At 36.1% G+C, this 27,453-nt stretch overlaps 1 protein-coding gene across 1 annotated transcript in view; it reads right to left on the reverse strand.

Annotated features, from left to right (window-relative positions):
* Positions 1-27,453, reverse strand: part of LOC148940336 (protein capicua homolog) — a 330,670-nt gene that overhangs the window by 265,747 nt on the left and 37,470 nt on the right. Inside the window, exon 3 of the mRNA XM_089106141.1 lies at positions 20,501-20,561. Within this exon, the coding sequence (XP_088962267.1) occupies positions 20,501-20,536 (36 nt within the window). The 5' untranslated portion in view covers positions 20,537-20,561. The remainder of the gene's footprint in view (positions 1-20,500; positions 20,562-27,453) is intronic.

The raw sequence follows: 27,453 nt of genomic DNA on the forward strand, positions 1-27,453 counted from the left end.
AAAAGGGCTCATTCGATTGTAAATAGAAAGGGCTGATGCCCTTTTTAATAGTCGAAAGTGATTGGAGGGCAACTAATCCCCCTCCCACTCTCACCCTCCCACGCCCACCCTCCCATTTGCCCATTATGTTTAAAAACTAAATATTGCCTTAAGATTAAATCAAAATGCACTGTGTTAATGCTAATTAAATCAAAATGCACTGTGTTAATGCTAATTCCCAATAAGGCATCTCAGCAGTATCCCAAGAACGACTGAGGGTATTATGTTCAAACTTTGGAGGCTGCGTGTGTTTTAAAAATTTAACCGACTACAAATGGTGTAGTCGCGTACAGGCTGTTAAAGAGAGTGAAGAGATTTTTTTGAGAATGGTTTCAAGTTTTCTATTTCAGGTCAACTAGAAGAGGTATGAAACTAAACTTAACAGTACTATTTGTGTCCATATTTTTAAAAGGGTTTATGTTGATAAAAATTTCTGAAAATTTTTCTCCAGCATACAAATAGCAGGCCAAACTATAAAGTCTTAAAAAAACGAAAAGATTTAAGGCATTATTTTCTTTTCCCCTGAAAAGACTATGTCAATATAAAACGAACAGAAATTAATTGAAACAATTTTTTCCACAAAATAAGTTTTTCAAAGAAAAGTAAAGAACTCCATTCAACAAAAAATGAGCAAAAATAAAATCAAATAATCTACCAAGCGTGAAACTATCACAAATCAGCATCGATAAATAAATGAAACTCAAAACGAACAGAAATTACAATAAATAACAGGGCCAAACTCAAAACGAGCAGAAATTTACAGAAGTTGGGCGCAAAACCCCTATGCCTTCCTAAGGCCAGAACAAAATTTGCACTTTACTGAACAAATACAAATGAATGTGCATTGTCAGTTTAATATACATATACTGATATTTAGTAATCAAAATGTTAACATTATTTGATTTATTAAAGTTATAGAAGTAAAAACATTTAAATTTTTTTCAGTAAAGTGCAAAATCATTGTGAAAAAAAAATTAGGTGTTATGACGTGTCGATGTCATGACTGTCGACGTTCTGACGGACTTTCGTTATGAAAATTTTTTTAGATGTTATGACGTGTCGATGTTATGACTGTCAACGTTCTGACAGGTAGCGATGTTATGACTGTCGATCTTCTGACGGGTAGCGACTGTGACTGTCGATGTCCCAACGCGTCGATGTTATGACTGTCGATGTCCTGACGTGTCGATGTTCTGAGAGATTTGTTGTCGATGTTATGACGGATTTTGTCGATGTCCTGACGGTAGGGGTCCTGGCGTTTCAATGTCCTGAAGCCTTCCCAAAATAGATATGTCTGCTTATTTACGTTCTTTTTAGCATAACTACAGGGAAGGTGAGTTGGGTTCAGACCGTCATGAGACAGGTCAGTTTTACCCTTTCAGACGTTCAATGCCGTTGCTACAGCGATCCTGTAAAGTACGAAAGGAACTGCACGTTTTGATATTTGATTTTGCACTTGGTCGAACAGCCAATGGAGCGAGGCTAATCGTGTAATTATACCTGAAAGCCTCTGAAGGTAGAATCTGTGCTGGAGTTCACAATGGTACCCTGCGTTCGAAATCACTGGTGGTAGCCTATGACCGGGTTTTCTGTCTTACGAGTGAAGAAGTCCCCCAAATCATTTCAAAGAATAAAGTGACGGTCGAAAACAGCTTGACTAAGCCAAATATTGTTGGCCAGGGAGAGAGCAAAGACGGACAAATGAAGTGGGTTAACTGGGTCAAATGATCTGCTGATGGCGTCTCTTTTTTACAGTGCAATCGCGGTGCACAACAGTGGGAGTTGTCGTCATCCGGCCACTGCTTGGCAAAAGTTGACATGTAAAGAGCGTCAAGACTCGGGCAAATTTTTACACTGGCCAATATTTTCTTGAAATGGATAAAAACTTTGGCAAACCAAACTCACTTGTCACTTTTGCTTAATTTAGCCCATGAACTGGTCTGACATTTATTGAAGACCATAAGAAGATGAGACAGCTAGTAGGTTACACCACCCTGACTCTTTGACTGAGCGCCATTGTACGGAATGTCCGTGTTGCGTTTCAAATTTAATTTTAAAACGGATTCTATAACGATAATCCACACACTTTATATGAGGGGGATATTATAGTAAACTTTAGTTAATATAGATAAAGCCTCAGATAAGGGTGGAATTCAACAATAGTGAAACAACCATCCTTTCGGCACCAGTGTAGCACATGGTTACTACTTGAGCAACGGTCTAACCATTCACGGTTTAAGCAACCATGGACGAGTGTAGCTGCAGAAAGTGGAATTGAAGCAGTTGTGTAGTTGAAGAAAGTGGAATTTCTTATGAACGGCAGGAATAAATCAGTGAGGTAGGGTATTCGGCTAGCATACCAGTGATAACCAAGGAGAGAGGGTCTTAGTGCCTTTGATTTCCGAGGGCTCGTCTAGTATGTCTTGCCCTTTCGTTTTCACGTCAAGGCTTGATCTACAGCTATGTCTCTAGATCCGCTGCCTCTCATTAACTGGTGCTTCTTAAGGAACCCCATTATATTATTGAGAAGACTTTTATCCCTGAATGCCCTTGCATCATCCAACCAATCTCGTACTGCTGGCTGCCTGTCTCAGCATAAAAGGGCATCTTACGAAGCTCATTCTTTTGACAAAATATCACTTAGATATCTATTCTATAGTCTATGTTATCTGTTTTTACGGTTGTAAGGATTAAAAAAAAAAAAATGTAACAGCACACCTTTTACTGCAGTTTCTGGCGGTTTTCATTAAAAGAGTATAAAATGTCAAAGAGAATTGGATAATTGGTTGACATCACTAATCTGCATCTAACCAGAGTCTTTCTGTTTTCAGAATTGTTTTAAGCCAAAATCCTATCTGCATAAAGTAGACCTAAGGTAGCTTGGGAAACTCTTGGCACAATAGGTAGACTAGATGACTTTAAGCTAGTACCAGTCAAGGATTTCGGGATTATTTAGCCTTCCCTATATCTAAAATGTCTGAAGTTCTAGACAGTAGCAGTTTGGGCTAAACTACATTTTAAAAGACCTCATATAGCGAAACTACTTTTTAAAAAACCAATATACCTAAAACATAATATACCTGAAAGTCTAATATACCAAAATAACTTTGATTTGGGATAGACGTAAGAACTCTTTTAAGGGAAAAATTCCAGATTTTGGACTTTTTACCACCTTGGAAAGTAGTTGAACAAGAAAATAAAACTTCAGCGATGTTTTAGGAAAATTTCAGGAGTTAAACTTTCAGGGTCTAGGAAAAAATTATGCCCCAGGAAGGTGGTTTAAGGCCCAAAAGAATTGCAAAGCTCACAAAAAAGAAACGGGTCTTTTCCATTATTAATTAAAAAAAACTTTTTCCACAAAATAAGTTTTTCAAAGAAAAGTAAAGAACACCATTAAACCAAAAATGAGCAAAAATAACATCAAATAATCTACCAAGCGTGAAACTACCACAAATCAGCATCGATAAATAAACGAAACCCAAAACGAACAGATATTACACCAAATAACCGAGTCAAACACAAAACGAGCAGACATTAACATGAGTAGGGCTCAAAACCCCTATGTCTTCCCAAGGCCAGAGTATCATTTGCACTTTACTGCAAAAACATAAATGTTTTTACTTTTATAACTTTAATAAATAAAATAATATTACCATTTTGATTACTAAATATCAGTATATGTGTATTAAACTGACAATACACATTCATTTGTATTACAGTTAGACTCTTTCTCACAATTTTTTTTTTAAACAATAAAAAACTTTAGCGTAAAGAGCGAGGCGTTGAGGAGGGAACAGCCCCATTCAAATACGGAATAATTTCTGTTCGTTTTAAGTTTTAATGTCACTCCTTACTTTTAATTTTTGAATGCTTTTGAGTTAATTCAGTGTTTTTATTTTGGCTCACCGTGGATGAATAATTAAACCAAAATCTGCATATTCATTTTACTTTCATTGGGTTAAATGGCTTCTTGGGAAATTGCTTAATTTTATCTATGAATGTTTTTATTAGTAATAAATATACGTATACTTACGAATTGAATTACGTAACGAACTTCTATATTCATATATTTTTAATACGTATATTAGGGGGTTCGCCTCCTAGTCAATATTTCACTCTTTACGCTAAAGTTCGAATTTTGTTCCGATTCTTTAAAAATGACCTCTTAATCACAAAGGCCGTTAATTAGAATAAATAGCTCTTATGAAAGTACTAAAAAATCTTTTGCTTAAAGAGCGAGGTATTGACTAGGGGGCAGACCCTATCACATACGTAATAATTTATGTTCGTTTTAAGTTCTGATGTTGCTCCTTACTTTCAGTTGAAAAACTTGTTTTTTTAGTTTAATTTCAGATCGTTTTTTTAAATAATGCTGGGAAATCTGGCGCCCCTTCATAGCAATGTGCCTTCCCCCATGAAAGCTTCCTCCATGAAAAGATCCTCCCATATAACCCCTGCCCCCCCACAACCAGAAAAAATCCCCCCTGAAAACGTCTGTATACTTCCCAATAACCAATGCTATATGTAAACATTGGGTAAAGTTCATAACTTTCAGCCCTTCCCCCAGGGACTTTGGGGGAATAAGTCGTTCTAAAAGACATAGTTAGGCTATTATATTTTCAACCATGCTGAACAAAATGGCTATCTTAAAATTTTGATGGGGTGACTTTGGTAAAAAAAAAAATGAGCGTGGTAGGGAGCCTAGTTGCCCTAAATTTTTTTGGTCACTTAAAAAGAGCATTAGAACTTTTAATTTCCGTTCAAATGAGCCCTCCCACGATATTCTAGGACCACTGGGTCGATACGATCACCCCTGGGAAAAAAAAAAATAAAAACGCGCATCCGTGATCTTCCTTCTGGCAAAAAATACAAAATTCCATATTTTTGCAGATAGGAGCTTGAAACCTCTGCATCAGGTTCATCTGATAAGCTGAATCTGATGGTGTGATTTTTATTAAAGCTCTATAACTTCTAAAGGGGTGTTTCCTCCCTTTTCGAAAATCAGGCAAATTTTTCCCAGGCGCGTAACTTTTGATGGGTAGGACTAAACTCGATGAAACTTATATATTTAAAATCAGCATTAAAGTTTGATTCTTTTGATGTATCTATTGGCGTCAAAATTCCGTTTTTTAGAGTTTCGGTTACTATTGAGCTGGGTCGCTCCTTACTTACAGTTCGTTACCATGAACTGTTTGATAAGATTAATTGTTTCAATTAATTGATCTTTCCTTTCAATTTTCTAAAAATGCTTATTTCCAGTTATTTCCTAGCATAATCTGTCTTCTTAAATTGCTACACAGTTATTTAAAATTGGTTAATTATTAAACACAAAAGCTTAATTATCTCGCTATTCCAAATAAACTTAAATCCTTATTTTCCCAAAAAGCGCTTGCGAACAGAACCAGATTGAATTGGTGCGGGGCCAGATTGGACTTTTTTTGCGGGGCCCTCTATATGTTAAATATTTAAATAAAATATACATGCATAGTAGTTTTACGTACATAAAGTAGTTCAAGTATGAAGTGAAAAATCTCTCTAATATAGGACTATCCCGATTAAATTCAATAAATCTGACATTAGCATTTACGCCTATCAGTTTTCTCTATTATATAATATTAAATACATTAATAAATCAGTATTAAACTCGCTTTAATTCAGTGAACACCTAGCTTGAAAACGGATATTTTATAGTCTCTGAACAATAAAGAACTGGTTTGTTCAACTAAACGGATTAAGACACAGGTGAAATTTTTTGTGCCCTTGACTTTTCTTGAGTAAACCTACTGCGAGCTAATTGATCTGTGTTCATCTTTGGTGCCAAACTATTTGGTATTGAAATAGACTGATATTAGTGGATTTTATAGAATATTTTGGATATATATATTATGGAATCTTTGGAGCATTATTTCAACTAAATTTTCCCTTAAGGTTCTTAACTTAGATAAAGATAAGTTGCTTTTACTTTTGTCCTCTCCTTAATAGGAAATACCTGCATTTAAAGAGTTTGATATCGCGTTAGCTAACTTCAAAAATTATCCTCATTGGCCACTAAAGATACTAAAAGTGTCCAAGGATAGCAAAGGAAAGCCATCATATTTGGTATTTTGCTATGGGACACATGACGAATACAGACTTGTTGAAGCCAACTTGGCAGAATATAATCCAAGCGTTAGCTGAACTTGAACAAAACAGACTGTAGGTGTAAAGACTGCATTTGAGGAATTGAAAAATCCACCCGATATTTATAAATCCCTTTACAAGACATTTAATGCATTAACAATTAAGGACTCTAATACAGGAGAATGTGCTTCGTTGATGGATAAAATCACTTCTACGGACCTTGATGTGGAAAAAACTAAGCGAGAGTTACTGCAAAATATAACTAAGAAGGTTAATGAAAGGTTTTCAGATGCTGATTCCTTCCGCCAGTCATCCCACGACATTATTTGTCAAATATATGATGCGATTACTCTTGATTATCAACCCAAATTTGAAAAAATTGAACAATCGCTGAAAACTCTTCGCAACCAAATTATAAATCAAGAAGAGAAAATTAAGAAAATTGAGATGAAACTAGATTCATTTGAACAAGAAGTGCTGCTTGATTCGCTAATTTTGCATGGTGTTAAGCAACAGTCTGGATCTGACCTCCAATCAACAATCCTGCAAGTTTTCATAACTAAAATGAACCTGACTGAAATAAATGTTGCCCAAATTAGGAATATCTACAGATTCAACATATTCCTTGCTTTAACCGCTGCCTCCGTAACGACAAAGAGTCCCTCCTGTATTAGTTAAATTTGTGAATAGTGATATAGCGAAGAAAGTCTTCAAAGCAAAAGCCAGGTTAGCTTCAAGTGGAATTTTCCTATCGGAAGCATTGACAAAGAGGCGACGTGAGATCCTATATACCGCTAAGGACAGATTTGGTCATATAAATGTTTGGACTGATCGTGGGCAAATTTTGGCAAGGCCTAACGGTGAAAGTGTCACTAAAAAAAAATTCATACTCTAGCCGACTGTGTTTAAGATTAGTTTTTTTTTTTTTTTTTTTTTTTTTTTTTTTTTTTTTTATAGATATGTTTAGTATCTTGCTATTCATATATTCAGCGTATTTTATTTATCTTTTGCTTATTTTTTTTTTCTCTGTGCGTATCTGTCTAATGATTTACTTTCGTTCCAATTAACTTCAAAGAAATTTATGGATTTCAATAATTATTCTTTTTTGTTACATGCCTGTTTTCACAAGTCATTGCGTCAGTTTGGGAGTTTAATCCTTTGTTATCTTGAAAATAATTTTACTTGTATTGGTCTCATGGGTACATTAATGCAGTGGAGCTTTAGCGTTATTTATTTTTTATTTCAGGAACTGAGTAGTATGATTAATGATTTAAGAAAGTTACTAAATGTATCTGAAATTATTATTATTAATTTGTTCAATAATATAAAATGTATATGTATCTTACTTATTGGTATGATTATTGTGATTTTATTTATTTATTTATGTCGTTATCCTTTGGTCTGGTGAGTTTGGTCGCGGAGCGGATCTACCATCCACCGTAAGTAAAATGATTAATTCTTTTGGTGACCAGGGTGATGTTAACTCTTTGGGGGAACGTTTTATTGAGTTAAAAAATAATCCTTTAGATATAGAAAGTATAATTGATAATTCAGTTGGAAGTAGAAATAGGAATTATAATGATCCTAAATCAGTTATTGAAAGTAATTATGTTTCGCATTTAAGTGGTTCTGCCTCTTCTAAACAAGATGGTATTTTCTCTGTGCTTCACCTAAACATTCAGGGACTTTGTTCCTCTTTTGATGAGCTGAAATGGATCGTCAGTGGTGGAACTCCGGATGTTATTTGATTATGTGAATCTTTCCTGGATTCAAAAAAGGAAGTGCTTTTAGATATCAGAAGATTTAGGATAGAGAGGATGAACCGGAAAAAAAGGGTGAAAGGTGGCCTCTTCATGCATAGTGTTGATAATATTGCCCATGATTTCAAAAGTGAGTTGAGTAGAAATGAGGAAGGAATCTTTGAATATCTGTTTATTGAGATTAAGTCAGGTTGTAAGGATTTAGTAGTCGGTTTGGTTTACGGATCCCCTATTGGATCTACTCCTTCATTTATGACAATTCTGGAAGAGGTTTTGGACTTAGTCCAAAAGCATCCTTGCGAACTAATCCTTATGGGGGATTTCAACCTTAACCTGCTGGATCAAAATTCTGCTTCGGCTGCAGATTTTTGTCAATGATGCTTTCCGCGGGAACTCTACCCTCAGTTTGTATACCAACCCGAATTACTGAGACGCATGCATCACTTATTGATAATATTTTTTCGTCACTAGATGTCTTAGATAATTCGGTGATGGTTAGTGATATTTCTGATCATTTCACTGCTATTTCACGATATAGGACTGCTAATCGATCGCAGTGTAAAGCTTCGCCATCTAATCTCCCATTTTTCCGTTTTGGTGTCAGTGAGATCAGTCTACTTAAATCTCGTTTGACTGATCAGCCTTGGTATAGTTTGGATTCTGAATCTGATTTTAACCGCTCTTTTGATTTCTTTTATGATTCAGTAAAAGATGGTATCCTAGAAGTTTGCCACCGGAATGCAAAGCCTCATACCTCGAAAAGGAGAGTACTGCTGAATCCGCGGATGACTCCAGGTCTCCATAAAAGCTGGAAAAGGAAAAATTATCTGTGGAAACTATACAAGGCTTCGTCATCTGCTTCTCATCATCAGCGGTTCAAGACTTATAGGAATATATTTAATTCTCTGTGTCGTAAGGCCAAGTCTCAGTATTATCACAGGAAATTTTCTGAGTGTGGAAAGGATGTTGAGAAGACATGGAAATTTATTAATTCTGTACTTAACCCTACTCCCCCTCCGCCTTCTGTTCCAACACCGCTTATTGTGGACGTTAAATCGGTCAAAGTTGATTAAATTTTTCAGCTAGAGCTTACTTCCTTTTTTGATAATATAAGAAAAACGACTGCTTCATCTGTGAGCTATAGAACTCCTTGTTGCGATTTCATAGCCTATCTTGAGCCTCCATGTTCGAAGTCAATGGTCTTAAACCGTTTGTCCGATTTCGTGTCGAGTTAGGTCATAAAAAACTACACAGATTAAGCATCGGCAGGGCCAGATGCACGTACTTCAAGTGATATACGTGCTATTGTGTCCGCTCTTGTATCCTCTTTAACTATATTTATCAATATGTCTGTCTAGAAAGGAATTTTCCCTGAATCACTCAAGCGAGCTAAGGTTATAGTGCTGTATAAAGGTGGGTCCCGGAGTGATCCTGCTAATTATTGCTTCTCAAAATTTTTGAGAAGGCTACGCTATCCAGGCTTCTTAGTTTTCTAGATGTCAAAAAAATTTTCAATGACTTCCAGTTCGGATTCCGAGCGAATCACTCTACAGAGCATGCTTGCGCATCTCTCTTGAATTTCATTCATTCGGCAATAGATTTTGGCCTTATCCCGGCAGCTTTATTTTTGGATGTTCGTAAAGCTTTTGATTCTTTGACTCATCAGATTCTTCTTTGGAAATTATCGCATATTGGTATAAGATCAAATGTTTTCTCTTGGTTTGAATCATATCTTTCTGGTAGACTTATTTCAATTGATCTGCTTTTCCAGATCCCTTCTGAAGTAGAATATGGTGTCCCCCAGGGATCTGTTCTTGGCCCCGTTTTATTTCTGATTTATGTCAATGATCTTATTTCAGCAGTCAAGAACACCAGTCCTCTAGTATGCTGCAATCTTTGTCATCCGGATGGTCCTTTGTTTCCCAATGCTACTTCTAATGAAGATTGCCTCGTTGCTTTTGCTGACGACAGCACTTTTGGGACTTTAGGGAGGACGGAATGTGATGTCAGATCTTATCTGGTGGCAATATTTGAGAGAGTAGTTTCATGGTTTGAGGCGAATTGCTTGGCCTTGAATGTTACCAAGTCACATTTTCTTATTTTTTCTCGAATTGGTGTAGCTTTCCCTCAACTGACACAGCTTCAGGTGTCACAAGGCTCCTTGTGTAGACCAAAGAATTGGTTGGTCCGGTTTCTTGGTATCCTGCTTGATGAGAACCTTTCGTTTAGACACCATATAGCCATGATTAGGGTTAAGGTCTCACGGAGTTTGGGTGTCATTCGAAAACTCAAACACACCTTTCCTGGATCTATTCTGAAGCTTCTTTTTTCTGCCTTGTCCAGTCATATGTCTCTTATTGCCCCATAGTATGGATGTCTACTTTTCCTTCTACACTGCGGTCGCTTTCTGTCATGTATGATAAAACACGACGTCTGGTTATTGACACCAACCGTTCTTCACCAAGACCGCTTCTAAATCTACATTCTATATACATTCTTTCTTGTGCTTCTTTTGTTTTTCATCAGCTTCATGGCAATCTTCCAAAATCTCTTCAAAAAACTCCTCAGTTTATTTCTGATTCAGCTCCATATAACCTTCGTTTGTCACATAATATCTGCATTCCTCCTACTCCCACTGTGCGGTCAGATTTCAATCCCCTCATCGCTTGTCATCAGGTTTGGAACTCCTGCCTTCTTCAGTACAGAAATGCCACTCGTTTGGCACTTTTCAAGAGGATTCTTAAGGACCATTTAGTTAAGAATCAAACTGAATTTTTTTTTTTTTTTTTTTTTTTTTTTTTTTTTTTTTTTTGTGGAGTTGATGTCCCCTGAATGTTTAGTTTTGTTTTATGATGGTCTTCTCTACGCTATGACTCCCAGACCTCAGGTATGACTATCAATATTTATTGCTGAAACTTGTATAGTTCACTAAGGAGTAGCATTCATGAAGACGGGTTAAATTTTATTGCTTTCGCACCATTTTATTACAGTCCAGTAATTATAAGCCTTATGACTGAATTAACCCATAAACCTCAATTTTGCTACCTAGCCTCAGAAATAAGCAGAGTTGATTGAATTGGAATTTATATAGTTTTAAATACAAGCTAAAAGGGCTGTACATGGCTTAAGTTTTGATTTTTTAATATTTTGGATAAGAGTTATGAATAATATCGTAACAGCTATTATGATGTTGGTTTTACCTGACTATACACATAATTCTGTTTCGACGATTGGAATTCGCTTATAGTAATAATATTTTTTTTTTTTTTTTTTTTTTTTTTTTTTTTTTTTTGAGTCTATTTAATATAATTAATAAATTTAGTTTATTTATTCTAATTTTTTGTATAGTTTCCATTTTATCTATATTTTCTTTTCTTTCCTTCATATGTGAGTAAGTGATCATTTTAAATTTTCTTTTGTTTTTTATCTCTGAGTATGTAATTCATATGTCGTCCCTCTTTGTACAGGCCAATGAGCCTTTGAGGGATTAATAACATGTAATATTATATGTGTATTTAATGAAGAATAAAACTTATCTTCTTCTTCTTCTTCTTCTTAAAAAATCCCATCGAGCAATGCAAGCTAAAAATAAGTATATTTTTGATTATTGGAATAATTCATAATTTACCCTTTATCGTCAAAAATTATTTGTTTTAAATTTCAAATTTGTTTTTGTTCACTCTGACGGTAACGCGGGGACAACGCTCCAATCGCCCTTTATCCGTCCCTGCTTATGAAAATGATTAACTTAGGGGGAACATTCCCGTTATGTATTGTGAATTTTGCAAATAAATACGAATTATAGATCAATTTTGCTTTTGGTGCAACAAATCTTATATTCTATTGCCAAAATACGTTTTGATAAGGATATAGAATCTTTACAATGGATCAAACAACGGATAGAACAACAAACAAATATATTATTAAGGCTATATGTGTGTCCATCAGCGTAATGATTTGTAAAGCATTGCCAGGGTAAAAACTATCATGTTGAAAAGGCAGCACGAAATAAGGAATCTAGTAAAACCATTTTTTTAATGTTACTTTTGTATACAGACTAGGGCTATATATTGGACCACGGGGTTGGGGGGCTATATATTGGGGCGGGGTTAAAGTGTCACAAACGCGACTTTGACCATAAAAAAGATGATATTTTGCCATTTATCTACCTTTTCTTCGTCAATTTCTTTTTCTAGCATATTTTAACTTTTGCTCTTAATGCTAAATTTTATAGATTAACTAAGAGTCGAGCATCCTAAGCTGTGCAAAGTGCAGCGAAGGATAACAAATCCGCGTACAAAAGTTTTTTTTTCTATTTCAGAATTTCGAACATCTTTCTTTTATTGTTTTTCGCGCAGTAAAATTCTGCAGAAGCAGGAAAAAAGCTATTAGCTGATCAAAAAGTCGCCCGTCTCCAGAAATGAAGAGAAAAGAACAGCACCCCCTCCTGCCAACAATAAACGAGGGTGTTTTCCGGGGGTATTTTCCGCGGGGAGTATTTTCGGCGGGGGGGGGGGGTTCCGCGGGGGGTAATGCATTCCCATTCAACCCACCCCAACGAAACTCAGCACTACTCAGTACCATACACCTCAATCCCCTTCAACTCAACCCCATTCAATCTTGACGCTGTTCATCAAAATTTTTGTTCAACTAAACATACATTTAAATAAATTCCAATCCAACCCAACCCCATTTAATCAAGCCCTATGTAACCTGGCCCCGTTCATCGCATTCCATTCAACCCAATAGGGTTAAATTAAACAAGGTTGAGTTGTGGGGAGTTAGGATATACCAGGGCTAAATTAGATTGAGTTGAGGTGAGTAGCGTTGAGTTACAATGAGACCAGAAATTGTAATTATTCGTCTTTTAATACTCAGCTCAACCGCATTTTTTTCAGATTATTTCAACTAAGCTTGCAAGCTAACGTACAACTCTCTGCTCGCTCAGCTAGACACTAAGGCCCAACTGTATAGGCTACAAATAATATACAGTAAGATCACGCCTCAGTGATTTTTGGCTACTACATTCTCGGCACGTACAAACAGCTCCTCCTATTTAATTTGTCATCAGCGGTCCAGTGTATATTATCCTGGAACACATATTTTCACAAAAACTTTCTCAAAATGCCTTTGAAACCTACTCGAGACTTCGAAACCTACTTGCAATTTCTAAATATAATTAATAATAACATTGCACTACTAATTACCGATTTTTACATATATATTGAAATAAATTAAATTAAGATTAGATTCTTTAAAATATAGTGTTACAAAGGTGAAGCCAAGTTTCGCGTTCAAGGAAAATCTGACTTGTCTACCCGTGAAACAATGTTATGTCGCTTCTGTTTATACTTGTTTAAATGTCCTCCGGAGCACTTGTATCTCGGTCCGGCTTTGTATAATGGTTGAGATAGGGAATGATCCTACTGTATTATATTTATATACAGTGGTATATAGCCGTCATAATTTGCTACCTCTTTTATAAACCACCCTGATTGGTTCAAAGTGATGACAGCTAGAAATTGATATCCAGAAAAGCACACGTGGGAACGGGTTTAACACGATAAATTTTCTTTCCTCACACATATAAGGCCTTTAACCGCTAAATATCCAAAAAGCGCGTTTTTTTCTGCAACCTTTTACGCATTAGGGAGGGGTGGTGGCTTAACTTCTTTCCACTGGAGAGGAACTTCTTTCATACTTTCAGGAATGAATGAGGAATGTTTTTTAAAGAATTTTTTTCTTCAGTAATTCGGGTTATGACGGTTTTTTGTCTTTTTTTCTAGAGAGATATACCTTTAAAAATTCCTTATATTCCTTAACAAAATTCTTTATATTCCTTAAAATCAGGCAGCTAACTAAGTCCAATATATGCAATGGTTTGATATCCTAATGATCGTCTTCCAATATAATTTTATTTAAAATTTTCAGGAATTATTCTAGTTTCAGTTAATAAATTAATTTTTTGTTAAAACACCCCAAAAAGGCCGTATGGCCTTTACTATAGGCAACACTACATCATTGCCTCTGATTACCTTTGGCATTTTGTTTGCGTCACGACACTATCATTTTTAAATGTAAGACAATTAAGCTTTAATTCAAAAAAGGTTCTTTAAATTCAAAGAAACCACAGTAATTATTCTTTTGTTCGAAGCTGAAAATTGAGTAGGCTGGCATAGTCGTCATAAAATATTCTGAGAAATTGTTTTGATATTAGTACTTCTTCCGTCTTGAATGTCAGGAAATAACTGGGGCTGTTTAGGTATGCCCTCAGCATTTTGTTTGCAAAAACTGGATTTAATACGATCCTCTACACGTTTTTGAACAGAACTTAATTGGCCTCAGAAAATGAGTTTTAATGACGGTTTCAACCATAAATAATTTCCCGGTTGTCATATTTCTGCAGGAAAAGCTGGATGTAATAAAGGTTGCTGCAAGCTAGTAAAGATCGAACCACAGCCCATAGTAACCAAAAGTTTAAAAAAAGAATTTATAAGTAAGTGTCTACCGAGAAAAATTTCCCAAAAGACTCTGGTTCAGAAATAAGAACCATTATTCAAAGTTCAACAACAAAAAAGTAAGTTGTAACCTGTAAAAAAGAATATTTGTGAAAATTTCGAAATGTGACGTTAAATCAAAATAAGAAGTACAGCCTATAAATAACAGTTCAAATAGGGATAAATCCTTTTATTAGACAGTGAAAAACAACAATCAAAAATACTGGATATTTCTGTACATGGACCTGGAAAATACCGGATATACTGTATATGTGATCGAAATATCCAGTTTTTGTCTTTCTTTTTTTTTTACTGTCTAATAAAAGGATTTATTCCCAATTCCTATTATTTATCGTCATGGAAAGGCAGTGTGGTCTTCGAAAATACCTAAGAAATACAGCATTCATGTCACTGTCGTTGAAAACCTCAAAGAGAAAGTTTACAGCTCCCCTCTTGAATAATTAAATAAAAAAAACGGTTTTAATACTTTTAATAGTAGCCCATTCAGGAGTCGTTCTTAAAGAATTGGGACAGACTTCAAACTTTAGCGTAAGGAGCGTTGTGTCTTGGAGGAGTAACCCCCTTCATATACGGAATAATATCTTTTCGTTTTAAATTTTAATGTTGCTCCTAACTTTCAGTCGGCAAAACTTGTTTTTATTATTCAGTTTCTGATCGTTTTTTAAATAATTCCGGGAAATCTGGCTACGGAAAAATCCCTCCTCCCCAAGGATTTATTCTCTAGACAATTAAATCATTGTGAAAATTAATCGTTGACAGTTAACCTTGACGTCTCAAAGTGCAATATTGAGATGGGCAAATAGAAAATAATACATAAGGAGTATTTCATAGAGGAATCCTGGCAAATTTTCCCAGTGTAAAATTTCCCTTGAAAAATTTACCCCCAGGAAACTTCACTCCCCATGGAAAATTATCCCCATGGAAAATCCTACCAGCAGATAATTCCACCTCCTCCCCCGAAAATGTATGCATACTTCCCAATAACAAATAATATACCTAAACAAAGGGCAAATTTTGTAACTTAAAGACCTTTCCCTAGGGGAGGAGGATCATGATATCTCCATAGGCATAGTTATTCGGCCTTTCAACTATGCTGAACAAAAGAGCTATCTCAAAATTTTGATCATATGACTTTGAGAAAATAAGGGGCGTGGGAGGGGGCCAAGGTGCCTTACAATTCTTTTGGTCAGTTAAAAAGGGCACTAGAACTTTTGATTTCCGTTCAAATGAGCCTTCTCGCGATTTTTTAGGACCACCGGGTCGATACGACCACCACTGAGAAAAACAAACAAACAGACAAAAAATAAACATGCATCCTTGATCGTTCTTCTGGCAAAAAATACAAAATTCCACATTTTTTCAGATAGGCACTTGAAACCTCTAAAGTAGGATTCTCATATATGCTGGATCTGATGGTATGATTTTCATTAAGATTCTATGACTTGTAGGGGGTGTTTCTCCCTTTTCTCAAAAACCAGGCAAATTTTCTCAGGCTCGTAACTTCTGATCTCTACTTAAAAATCTTACTACGCAAGGAGAGATAGGTGGAATTGCCATAATTTACCCCGAAATTCTAATTTTATAAGATGAGAAAATATAATAACGCAAAAGGGAGACAACCAACTCTAGCATTATTTGACTCGCAGTAGAATTCGGTACTGCAGCCTCCCTCCCACAGTTTATAGAATTAGCAGTATGAGCATACCCTATCTCACCCATTATAAAAACCCGGACCAAGGTGCGAGTGCTCCAGAGAACGTTTTTGCAGATATAAACATAAGCAGCATTAGATCTTTTCACGGGTAGACAAGTCAGATTTCTCTTGAACACGAAACAAGTGGAAACCCGCAATTACAAATAATGCACTTTGTAACCATTTCTCATTGATTGACAGAAACAGACTAACCCGCTAATTCAGAAATAAGTGGGAGGAGCTTTTTGTTCGTACCGAGAATGAAGACCAGAAATGTTCTGCGATAAACTTACTGGATAATTATATAAGCTGTGCTCCCTCCCCACCATCACCGACGCGAGTTTCTCGATCCGTTGTTCGCCAGTGGTGAAATGAGTAACACTACAGAAAGAAAAGGTAACAGAGGAGAAATTAGCTATTTGAGGGCTCCTGGATACGTGTTCATTCCCGACGACAAAACCATTCACTGGTTTCTTGAAGATGATAAAAAAAAAACAAAAAAAAAAAAAAACTTGGATTGTCAGTTTAATATACCTATAATGATATTTAATCCTTAAAATATAAAAAGAAAAAGAGCAAAGAAAGTGAAGATTAAACTTAATGAAACTTATATATTTGAAATCAGCATAAAACTCCAATTCTTTTGATGTATCTACTGGTATCAAAATTCCGGTTAGAGTTTCGGTTACTATTGAGCCGGGTTACTATTGGAACTGTAAGCCGAACTTACAGTTCGTCTGACAAGGTAAATCGCTTCTTTGACATGGGTAGAACTGAGGTGGACCCTTTTTGTATTTTTTTAACCCGTAGCAGGCTACTGGAAGACCGTAGAGATAAATAATGGCTCATTTGAAAGCTCTTTTGAATAATGGCTCATTTGATGGTTCGTTTTTATAGATTAGTCTTAATGGCACCAGAGTAAAGTGCCCTATAGCACCAAAAATGGTACTTTTGGACCCATTTCCAGAGTGCAGAAGGCTAGGAAACGCAGACACCGTTGAAATCAACATGTTTGCAGTAGTAGCAGTCAGCAACCCGGTGAAGAGCGAACCGTGGCCGAAACTAACCAAACTTTCTAAAACTTTTCTAAAAATTTCTAAAACGTGTTTTCAAAGAAACTGTGTGCAAAAAAAAGTCTTATAAAAACACTAAAAAGTCTAATAAAAAAACACTAAAAACACCAATAAAAACACTAATTCTGAAACAGTGATTATTATATGGATTTTTATATAATTTTATATAATTGTATAATAATATAACTTCTACAATATAATTTTTGTTGTGAACCTATTATATAATTTTTGTTATGAACCGAATCTTTGATGGTTTGGAAAGAGCCTGAGACCCCTCAAACATAACGTAATATCAAATCGGAACAAAAACGCACTGTTAAAATCACCGTCGTCGTAAACATGCTGAATAGAGGCTTACTGTCCCCACCTTAAGAAACAAAAACGTGTTTTTAATAAATAGCACTGATTCCCCCTCCCCCTTTTTCCCTTAGAGCTAGCAGGCTACTAGAAAACCGTAGAAAGATAGCAAAGGGTTCAAGTCTTTTGTTGGCTTCTTAGAACTATCTTCAGAAACAGGCCTGCTTATCCCTGACTAGGAATTTGAGGACTATGAAACTCGCCTAATCCTGACTAGTCCCTGAGCTATACGGAATTTTTCCAAGCTTATATTATTTGTATTTCCACCCATTTTTGATAGTTAACACTTCTGTTTCCCTGGGTTAACAGAAAAAAAGTTTATTAGCCCAAACATTCAAAAGAATATTTTTAGCATTCTGGACTCGGTTCATGAAGCTACGTTCTCTCAACGTTCTCAATTGAAGAAGGTAATATTCAAGTTTATCATGCCATATTTCTTTTTAACTAATAAAAGCAAAAATAAATTTAGAAACAATTAAGCTTTTCCGATGGAAGTAAAGACCAAAGTTGAAACTTGAACCCAAAAAAAATATCGTTTCGCAGCCAATTCAGCGTGTATTAACACTGAAAACACTGTAGGATTGTCTGTGGAGTAGAACCATAAAGCACTTTAGGATATTCTTTATAGCATAAAAAATAAAGCATCGTTGTGTCTTGTGTTTTCAGTAAAGTCCTAGTTTTGCACGATATTACAAACACAGAGAAATACTATCAGTCAGTTTATTTGTACTACTTTTATAGATCTGTTCCATAGGCTGCGACAAAAAATTTTGTTCGTTTTAAGTTTCAACATTACTCTTTACTTCCGGCAGAAAACCTCTACAAAGAACCCTATAACAAAGAAAAAACCCTATTACAAATGTTTACTCATATAATGCTTGTCTTATATCATTTTACTCATCTTTTGTACTATTTTTCTTAATTAAATATTTAATTTTTAAAAAAAATTTCTTAGACTCGCGTTTTGATTACGATATTTTAATAAAGTTTCTAAAATGTACTATTATTTACATTCAAATTTTCCATTTCTTTCCCAACTTTGGATTCCCTGTCCATACCCCCTTCATATACCTCTTTTCTCCATCTTGTATTGTGAAGTAACTGACTGAATAATGATTACACCAGGAGTGACTATACTAATACTAAGCTCTGAAAGGGGGGGAGGGGGGGGGGGTGACATTACAAACTAGAAGGTAGTTGAGACCACACAAGAGTGTAATGGGGATGCTTAATGAGCAAAAGCTAATTTCCCCCTCCCCCATCACTGTTCTTAGCAGTCTCACAATTCAAAGTCTTTTCGGAAGAAATGATAACGATAATATATATATAAAAAAATACTGGAACTATCAACACCCTCTAGAAATCCCTTACCGGCAGGTACGCACACAGGAGTTTTTTCTTGGGTAGGGGAATAAATGATTTGGGTACTTATATATAATAGCAACCCCACTTAAGAAGTTTGATCTGATCTGTCCGCGAAAAACCGGTTTGTCTGTCTGCATTCGGAGACAATTAGCTTAGGTACAGTGAGATACACTTTTATATAGGTATATTTTAATTAAATATTTAGTATATAGAGTTGGTTTGGTTAGGTATTTAATATAATGCATTCTGGGCGGCCTACTTTCCGTAATTCTTTGTTGTAGTTTCCACAATTTTGTAACCAAAGTATTATATTTTCATCATTTATAGGAAAAATGATGTATTATATTTTCATATATTTCATTAGGATTTACCTATCTTCACTTCTTCAAAATGAAGGGATCAAAAAATGGGATCGCTACAATACATAAATACCAAAATTTGTTTGATAATTTGAGCAAATATCCAAAATCTCAGGAAAAATCAAGGATTTTCGGGGGACAGGCCCTAAACTCTCTCCCTCACATAAATCCTTTAAAACCGGGTTGTAGTTTTCAAATCTAGACCTGAATAGGTCTATTTTACATTCGAACCCTACAGAAGGAAATAGTATAAGAGTTTGGAACCTACTTTAAAATATTCTAATTAATATCATCCCTTAAGGCGTATCAATCCCCCTATCCCCTCTAATGGTCAAATATATATCCCAGGTCGTATAATCCGATTCTCATTTCTTCAGATTCGTTTAACGGCAAACAAGCAATACAACAGGAAATTCAGCGTATGAATATTTCACTGCGTATATATAATTCAGGGTACATATTAGACCATTGGGAGAGGGGGGTAAAGTTTATTGGTACGCCTTAAGGAACAATTTATAATGTTTCCTTCTGTAGAGTGTGAACGCAGCACTAATATTTTTGGTAAATTTTCGTTATTCATATTATTGAACTATTAATAAGGTAAACATACCACTTGGTGACTTTTTTTATGCTCTTTCCAAATATAATAATCATTTTTGTCGGAAATGAATTTTACCCCACTCCTATATATACCAATTCATGGTATATATTTGCACATTAGGGGGGAGGGAGTTTAACCTTACCTCTCATTTACGTAAGAAATAAAATTTACCCCCAGCCCCCTAATGTGCAAATATATACCCTGAACTGGTATATACAGAGGTGGGGGTAAAATTCATTTCCGACCAAAATGATTATTATATTTGGAGAGCATAAAAAAAAGGCCTCGAGTGGTATTACGAATATTACTTTATTCGTAAGTCAATAATATGATTTGCGAAAACTTTACCCATTTCTTACGATTGGTTTAACGGCAAACAAGGAATACAACAGGGAATTCAGCGTATGAATATTTCACTGCGTATATATACTTCAGGGTACATATTAGACCATTGGGAGAGGGGGGCGGTAAAGTTTATTGGTATGCCTTAAGGAACGATTTATAATGTTTCCTTCTGTAGAGTGTGTAAGCAGCACTAATATCTTTTTGGAAATATGACATAGCATATTTGATAACTGAAAGGCTATAAAACCATATATAAAAAACAAAACTTACAGATTGAGGAGGGCTCACAAATGCACTAACACGCATATCACTGACAGTTTAACTGAAGAATCTATAAATAAATAAAAAAATAAACAAAAATAACAATCATAAAAAGATGAATCACGCTTCTAAACCATTGCACAAGAGGAACTAAAAGAATAAAGAGAGAATACACCTTGGCTATTATAAACAAAGATCAAAAAACGCTTATTTTTGAACCGGTTCTAAATCTACTGCCTTTAACTATATAACATCCCAGCACACTACGCCAAACATGAATTAACTGTCTTTTCAATCATTAGATTGTAACTATTTTATTACTACACAATCTCGTTTCTTCTGAAGAAAGGATTATCAGCGCAAATTTCCAGTGGGTATATAAGGGGTACACCAAGGCCGTACACAGTCATAACGAAAATTTTTCTGAAGGGTGAACAAGGGGTACTACTTAAGGTAGCGAGAAACGTTGCAAGAAGGGTGCGAGATGGTTTTTGATGGTTTGTTATTTCAAAAATACTATAAAAATTGTTTCTTATAATTTCTGGTTAATTTATAATTTAGATGTCATTATATCCTATAAAACAGGTAAAATATGGCAAGATATTAGCCAGTAGGAAGGGGTCCAATATTTTCAGTTAACCTGGACCAGGGAAGTATCCGGGATTTTTTTCAGGGGGAGGGGGTATAAAAGATTTTTTCGGGGGAGGGCGTGTTACAAAAAAATATTTAAAAACGATATCAAAACTTAGTTTATATTTATTTTTGTTACGTTTTTACGAATCAGACAAACATTTCGGGAAGGGAAAAAAATCAGGTTCTCCAAAAGTTCGTCAAAAATTCATGTTCACAAACATATGAACCTTCGTAAATATTTGAACGCCACCAAGAAATACAAATCTTTAATTTTCGTTAACGCTAATTTAATTTTCGTTTCGTGGAAACACTGAGAGCCCAGCTTTCTTTCCCGCAAATTCAGGGAAACCAAAAAAAGATCAAGGATAGTGGAAAGGCTGATCCTAAACTACCCTAATGGTTGCGCACTGGGCAGCTCTGGGCACCCTGGAGATGCAGACAAAAAAACCATATGAAGAATCAGAACCACAGAATGGTGTTCACTTTCGACGAAGAGAATGTAAGGTCGTGGGAGAGGATAAGTGAGTATAAATAAAAAGAATTTACCAACAACATTTTTTTTGTACATAGTACGTTTCAGATACATCCAGGTAGGAAGGGGGGGGGGCTCCGAAGCCTAAAATTTCCTTGACTTTCTGGGCACTTTTTACTCGAATTATCAATTAATATTTGTTTTTATATTATCCCCCCCCCAAAAAAAAGCTGGGTACTTATTTGTTATAGCACCTATGTATATAAAGCTAAGTAGAACCGGTTTTCATTTAGTTTGCGGTTTGTATTGAATGAAATTCATTTATTTCGCGATCTGCATTGAAAGAGAATAGTGTGTCTGAACATGGATGTTAAAATGTCTACCCAACAAGTAGAAAGAATGTGGGGTTCCGCAAAGCAGAGAAATAAACGGCACCGAGGTACAGCCCGCCACCATCTGAAATCATATCAACCGGAATACATGTGGCGTGCGGCAGTGGGGTCAGAAGGCAGAGATCGTTTAAACGCGATTCTTAAACACATCAATGCGTTATGGGCGGCCTGCATTCCATAAAATTTCTTCTGTAGTTTCCATAATTTTGTTAATGAAGTGTTATATTTTCACCAGATTTTGTGATATTTCATTACGAATGAGTGTTAGAGACACAGGTTCTACTTAGCTTCTATATACATAGGCGCTATAACAGATAAGTACCAAAAACAGTTTCATTATTACCCCTAGAACAGAAAAATAAAGGGTACGAGCCTAGTTCCTTCAGTTCCCACAATCTATTGAATTTAACAATGTCAAAATTCAGAACAAAAAGAGATGACTTTTTTCTTTTTTGTCATGAAAGCTATTGGCCAGACCCCAGAGATGCATACCACCAAAGCTGACTCCTCAGGCCTAGTTTCTTAAATACATTTTGTGAAAATACAGAATCCCCTCTATCACTTGAAAAATTTGTATATAATTGATTATTTTTTAAAGAAATTCATAAGTCAACAGAAAAAGAACTTGCACAAAATTTCCCAAATCAAGGATATAATTCTATTCAGAAGATTATTACCAGTCAAATAAAAAAGCAACAATTTGAATGGAACCATTCCAGGGATACAAAAATGTTTATCTTTTGCCAAAAATTCCGCTCGAAATATGGAACAAAAACTCAAAAACCCAAACTCAAAGAGAAGGTTGTCTTGACTCCTGTTCAAGAGATGTACCGATCAAAAGTAAAAAACACAACCTTGAATTTTTTTAAACAATATTTGTGGGCTACAGCACAAAAACTAGAGTATGTAGTTTTTTAAACATATCATTTTTTCATATCGATAGTAAAACGCTCTGAGGCTTCTGAATTGTTTTGGTCCAAATTCCTCTGTACAAGGGGAGACGACAATCACCTCACCCCTTCCTCCCAACATCGGCATACAATCCTTCCCAAGAGGAATCAACGAGTCATGGACCCTCTTTATGTCGCTAAACTTTCAGTATAATCATAAAAATCATGGTTGCCAACCAAGTAAAGAACAAAAGCTAGCCCATAGTAACCTAGCTCGTTTATAACTTTAATAAATCAAATAATACTAACATTTTGATCACTAAATATCAGTATATATATATTAAACTGACAATGCACATTCATTTGTATGTTTCAGTAAAGTGCAAATTTTGTTCTGGCCTTGGGAAGGCATAGGGGTTTTGCGCCCAACTAATGTTAATTTCTGCTCGTTTTGAGCTTGACTCGGTTAATTATTGTAGTTTCACGCTTGGTAGATTATTTGATTTTATTTTTGCTAATTTTTTGTTTAATGGAGTTCTTTACTTTTCGTTGAAAAACTTATTTTGTGGAAAAAGCTTTTTAAATTGATTTCTCTTAGTTTTATATTGTCATAGTCTTTTCAGAGAAAAAGAAAATAATGCTTTAAATCTTTTCGTTGTTTAAGACTTTATAGTTTGGCCTGCTATTTGTATGCTGGAGAAAAATTTTCCGCAATTTTTTAACAACATACACCTTTTTAAAAATCTGGAAACAAATAGTACTGTTTAATTTAGTTTCATACCTCCACTAGTTGACCTGAAATGTAAAACTTGATACCATTCGCAAAAAAATCTGTTTACTTTCTTTGATAGCTGAATACACTTACGCTATTTTGATTTGGTTAAATTTTAAGAGCATAAATGGGAGGGTTGGCGTGGGAGGGTGGGCGTGAGAGGATAGGAGTGACAGGGGGATTAGTTGCCCTCAAATCACTTTCGACTATTAAAAAGGGCGTCAGCCCTTTCTATTTTCAATCGAATGAGCCCTTTTCAAAGTTCCCACGACAACTCCTTCGATACGGAGTGCCCTGGTCTAAACAACAAAAACAACAAAAAATAATACATTATATCCTCTTCGATCTTTACTATAAAAATGTCAAGCCTTCCAACCACTTTTAACTATTAAAAATGGCACTAGCCCTTTTGAAGTTTCTAGGACAAAACTTTCAATAAAAATCTTATATGCCCCCAGGGCATAACTTACAACCCTTGCCCTGAGTGCTGGGGGGGTGTCATACTCAAAGACCTAATTTACAGAACTTTCTACTACGTTGAACAAAATGGATATCTGAAAATTTTGATTGAATGTGTTTGGAGGAATGGTGGGCGTGAGAGGGGGGCTAGTTACCCTCCAATCCCTTTCGACTATTACAAATGGCACTAGCCCTCTCAATTTCGAATTGAATGAGCCCCTTTTGAAGTTTTACGATAACTCTATCTATAAAAACTGTATATGCTCCCAGGGCGGAACTTACAACCTTGGGGCTCTGGGGGGTTTGTCATCCTTAAATACATAATTTCCAGAACTTTCAACTACGTTGAACAAAATGGCTATCTCTAAACTTTGATTGAATATTTTTGGGGAAATGGTGGGCGTAAGAGGGGGGGGGGGTTAATAACTCTCCACTCACTTTCGACTATTAAAAAGGGTAATTTCAATTTCCAATCAAATGAGCCCTTTTCGAAATTTCTATAACAACTTTCAATATAAACTTTATATGCCCCCAGGGCATAACTTCCAACCGTTGCACTGAGGGCTCTAAGGGGGATATCATCCTAAAAGACATAATTTCAAGAACTTTCAACTACGTTGAACAAAATGGATATCTAAAAATTTTGATTGGATGTGTTTGGGAAAATGGTGGGCGTGAGAGGGGCATTAGTCGTTCTCCAATCACTTTCAACTATTAAAAAAAGGCACTAGCGCTTTCAATTTCCAATTGAATGAGCCCTTATGAAGTTTCTACGCTTTCAATAAAAACCTTATACGCCCTCAGGGCATAACTTACAACTCTAGCCCTAAGGGCTGCGGGGGGGGAGGGGTTGTCATCCTTAAAGACCTAATTTCCAAAACTTTCAACTACGTTGAATAAAATGGCTATTTTAAAAATATTGATTGGATGTGTTTGGAGAAAAGATGGGCTTGAGAGGGGGAGGGGGGGTTAGTTGCCTTCAAATCACTTTCGACAATTAAAAAGGGCACTAGCCCTTTGAATTTCCAATCGAATGAGCCCTTTTTCAAGTTTCTACGACAAATATTTCAATAAAAACCTTATATGCCCCCAGGGCATAACTTATAACCCTTGCCCTGAAGATTGTGGGGGAAGTGTCCAGCTCTAATTCAAAGGGCTATAATTTCCTCAGTGTATAATTTCCTGAACTTTGAACTGCGTGGAACAAAATGGCTATTACAAAATCTTTATTGGATGTGCTTTGGGAAATGGTGGGCGTGGAAGGGGTGTCAGTTGCTTTCCAATCACTTTCGACTATTAAAAAGGGCACTAGCCATTTCAATTTCAAATCGAATGAGCCCTTTTTGAAGTTTCTACGACAACGCGTTATATAAAAATCTTATAGGCCCCATCGGCATAATTTACAGCGTTTGCCCTGAGGGCTGTAGGGGGGGGGGTGTTGTCATCCTCAAAGACCTAATTTCCAGAACTTAAAACTACGTTGAATAAAATGGCTATCTCAAAGTTTTGATTAGATGTGTTTGGGGAAAAGGTGGGCGTGAGAGGCGGGTTAGTTGCCCTCTAATCACTTTCAACTATTAAAAAGGGCTCTATTCCTTTGATTTTCCAATCGAATAAGCATGTATAGAAGTGTCTGCGGCAAAACCTTCTATAAAAAAAAACTTATATGGCCCCAGGACATAACTTACAACCCATGCATTAAGGCCATTGGGGGAGTGTCCTCAAAAGAATAATTTCTGTCGGGAAATAAACTATCCTGAACAAAATGGCTATCTCAAAATTTTTATTGGATGTTTCGGGAAATAGTGGGCGTTGAAGGGGAGTTAGTCACCTTTTAATCACTTTCGACTATTATTGTATTTCGACTTTCGACTACATTAAAAGGGCACAAGCCACTCCAATTTCCAATTGAATAAGCGCTTTTCGAAGTTTCTACGACAACTTCTTCGATACGAAGTGCCCTGCTCTAAAGGAAAAATATAATAAAAAATACATTGTGCCAACATCGTTCTTATATGCCCCCAGGGCATAACTTCAAACCCTTGCCCTGAGGGTTATGGGGGGAGTGTCCTCCTCTTTACTTAGTCCCCGTTTCTTGTCTCGTTCTCGAGTGTCCCCGTTCTATACTTAGGCAGCGCGATGCGCGCTGCCTATGATTTATACAATAACTTTCTATATACACCTTATACGCCCCCAGGGCATAACTTACAACCCTTGCACTGAGGGCTCTGAGGGGGTTATCATCCTAAAATACCTAATTTCCAGAACTTTCAACTGCGTTGAACAAAATGGATGTATCAAAATTTTGATTCGACGTGTTTGGGAAAATGGTGGGCGTGAGAGGGGCGTTAGTCGTTATCCGATTTTTTTTCCTTTAGAACAGGGCACTTCATATGGAAGGGGTCGTCATAGAAACTTCAAAAGGGGCTCATTCGATTGGAAATTGAGAGTTCTAGTGCCCTTTCTAATTGTCGAAAGTGATTGGAGGGCGACAAGCACCCCCCCAACGCAACCCCTTCATTTGCCCAATCACATCCAAGCAAAATTGTGAGACAGCCATTTTGTTCAGCGTAGTTGATTTCCACATAGAAAATATGTGTTTGAGGAGGACACTCAAAGAGCTTTGAATTTGAAATTCAAAGAGCCAGTGCCCTTTTTAATAGTCAAAAGTGATTGGAGGGCAACTAGCCCCCCCCCCACGCCCATTATTCCTCCAAACACATCCAATCAAAATTTTAAGATAGCCATTTTGTTCAGCGTAGTTGATTTCCTAATAGAAAATTTGTTTTTGAGGAGGACACTCCCCCACAACCCTCAGGGCAAGGTTTTAAGTTATACCCTGGGGGCATATAAGGTTCTTATAGAAAGGGTTTTCGTAGAAACTTCAAAACAGGCTCATTCAACTGGATATTCGAAGGGCTAGTACCCTTTTTAATTGTCGAAAGTTATTGGAGGGCATCTAGCCCCCAGGCCCATCATTCCCCCAAACACATCTAATCAAAAATCTGACATAGCCATTTTGTTCAGCGTAGTTGATTTCCAGATAGAAAATATCTTTTTGAGGAGGACACTCCCCCAGAGCCCTCAGGGCAAGGGTTTTAAGTTATGCCCTGGGGGCATATAAGGTTTTTAAAGAAGGCGTTGTCGTAGAAACTTCAAAAAAAGCTCATTCGATTGGAAATTCAAAGGGCTAGTGCCCTTTTTAATAGTCGAAAGTGGTTGGAGGGTAACTAGCCCCCCCACCCTTCATTCCCCCAAATATATCCAATAAAAATTTTGAGATAACCATTTTGTTCAGCGTAGTTGATTTCCAGATAGAAAATATATTTTTGAGGAGGACACTC

Source organism: Artemia sp. Qi Xiang Cuo, chromosome 20 (assembly GCF_049724085.1).
Source record: "Artemia sp. Qi Xiang Cuo chromosome 20, ASM4972408v1, whole genome shotgun sequence".
Classification (NCBI taxonomy): Eukaryota; Metazoa; Arthropoda; class Branchiopoda; order Anostraca; family Artemiidae; genus Artemia; species Artemia sp. Qi Xiang Cuo.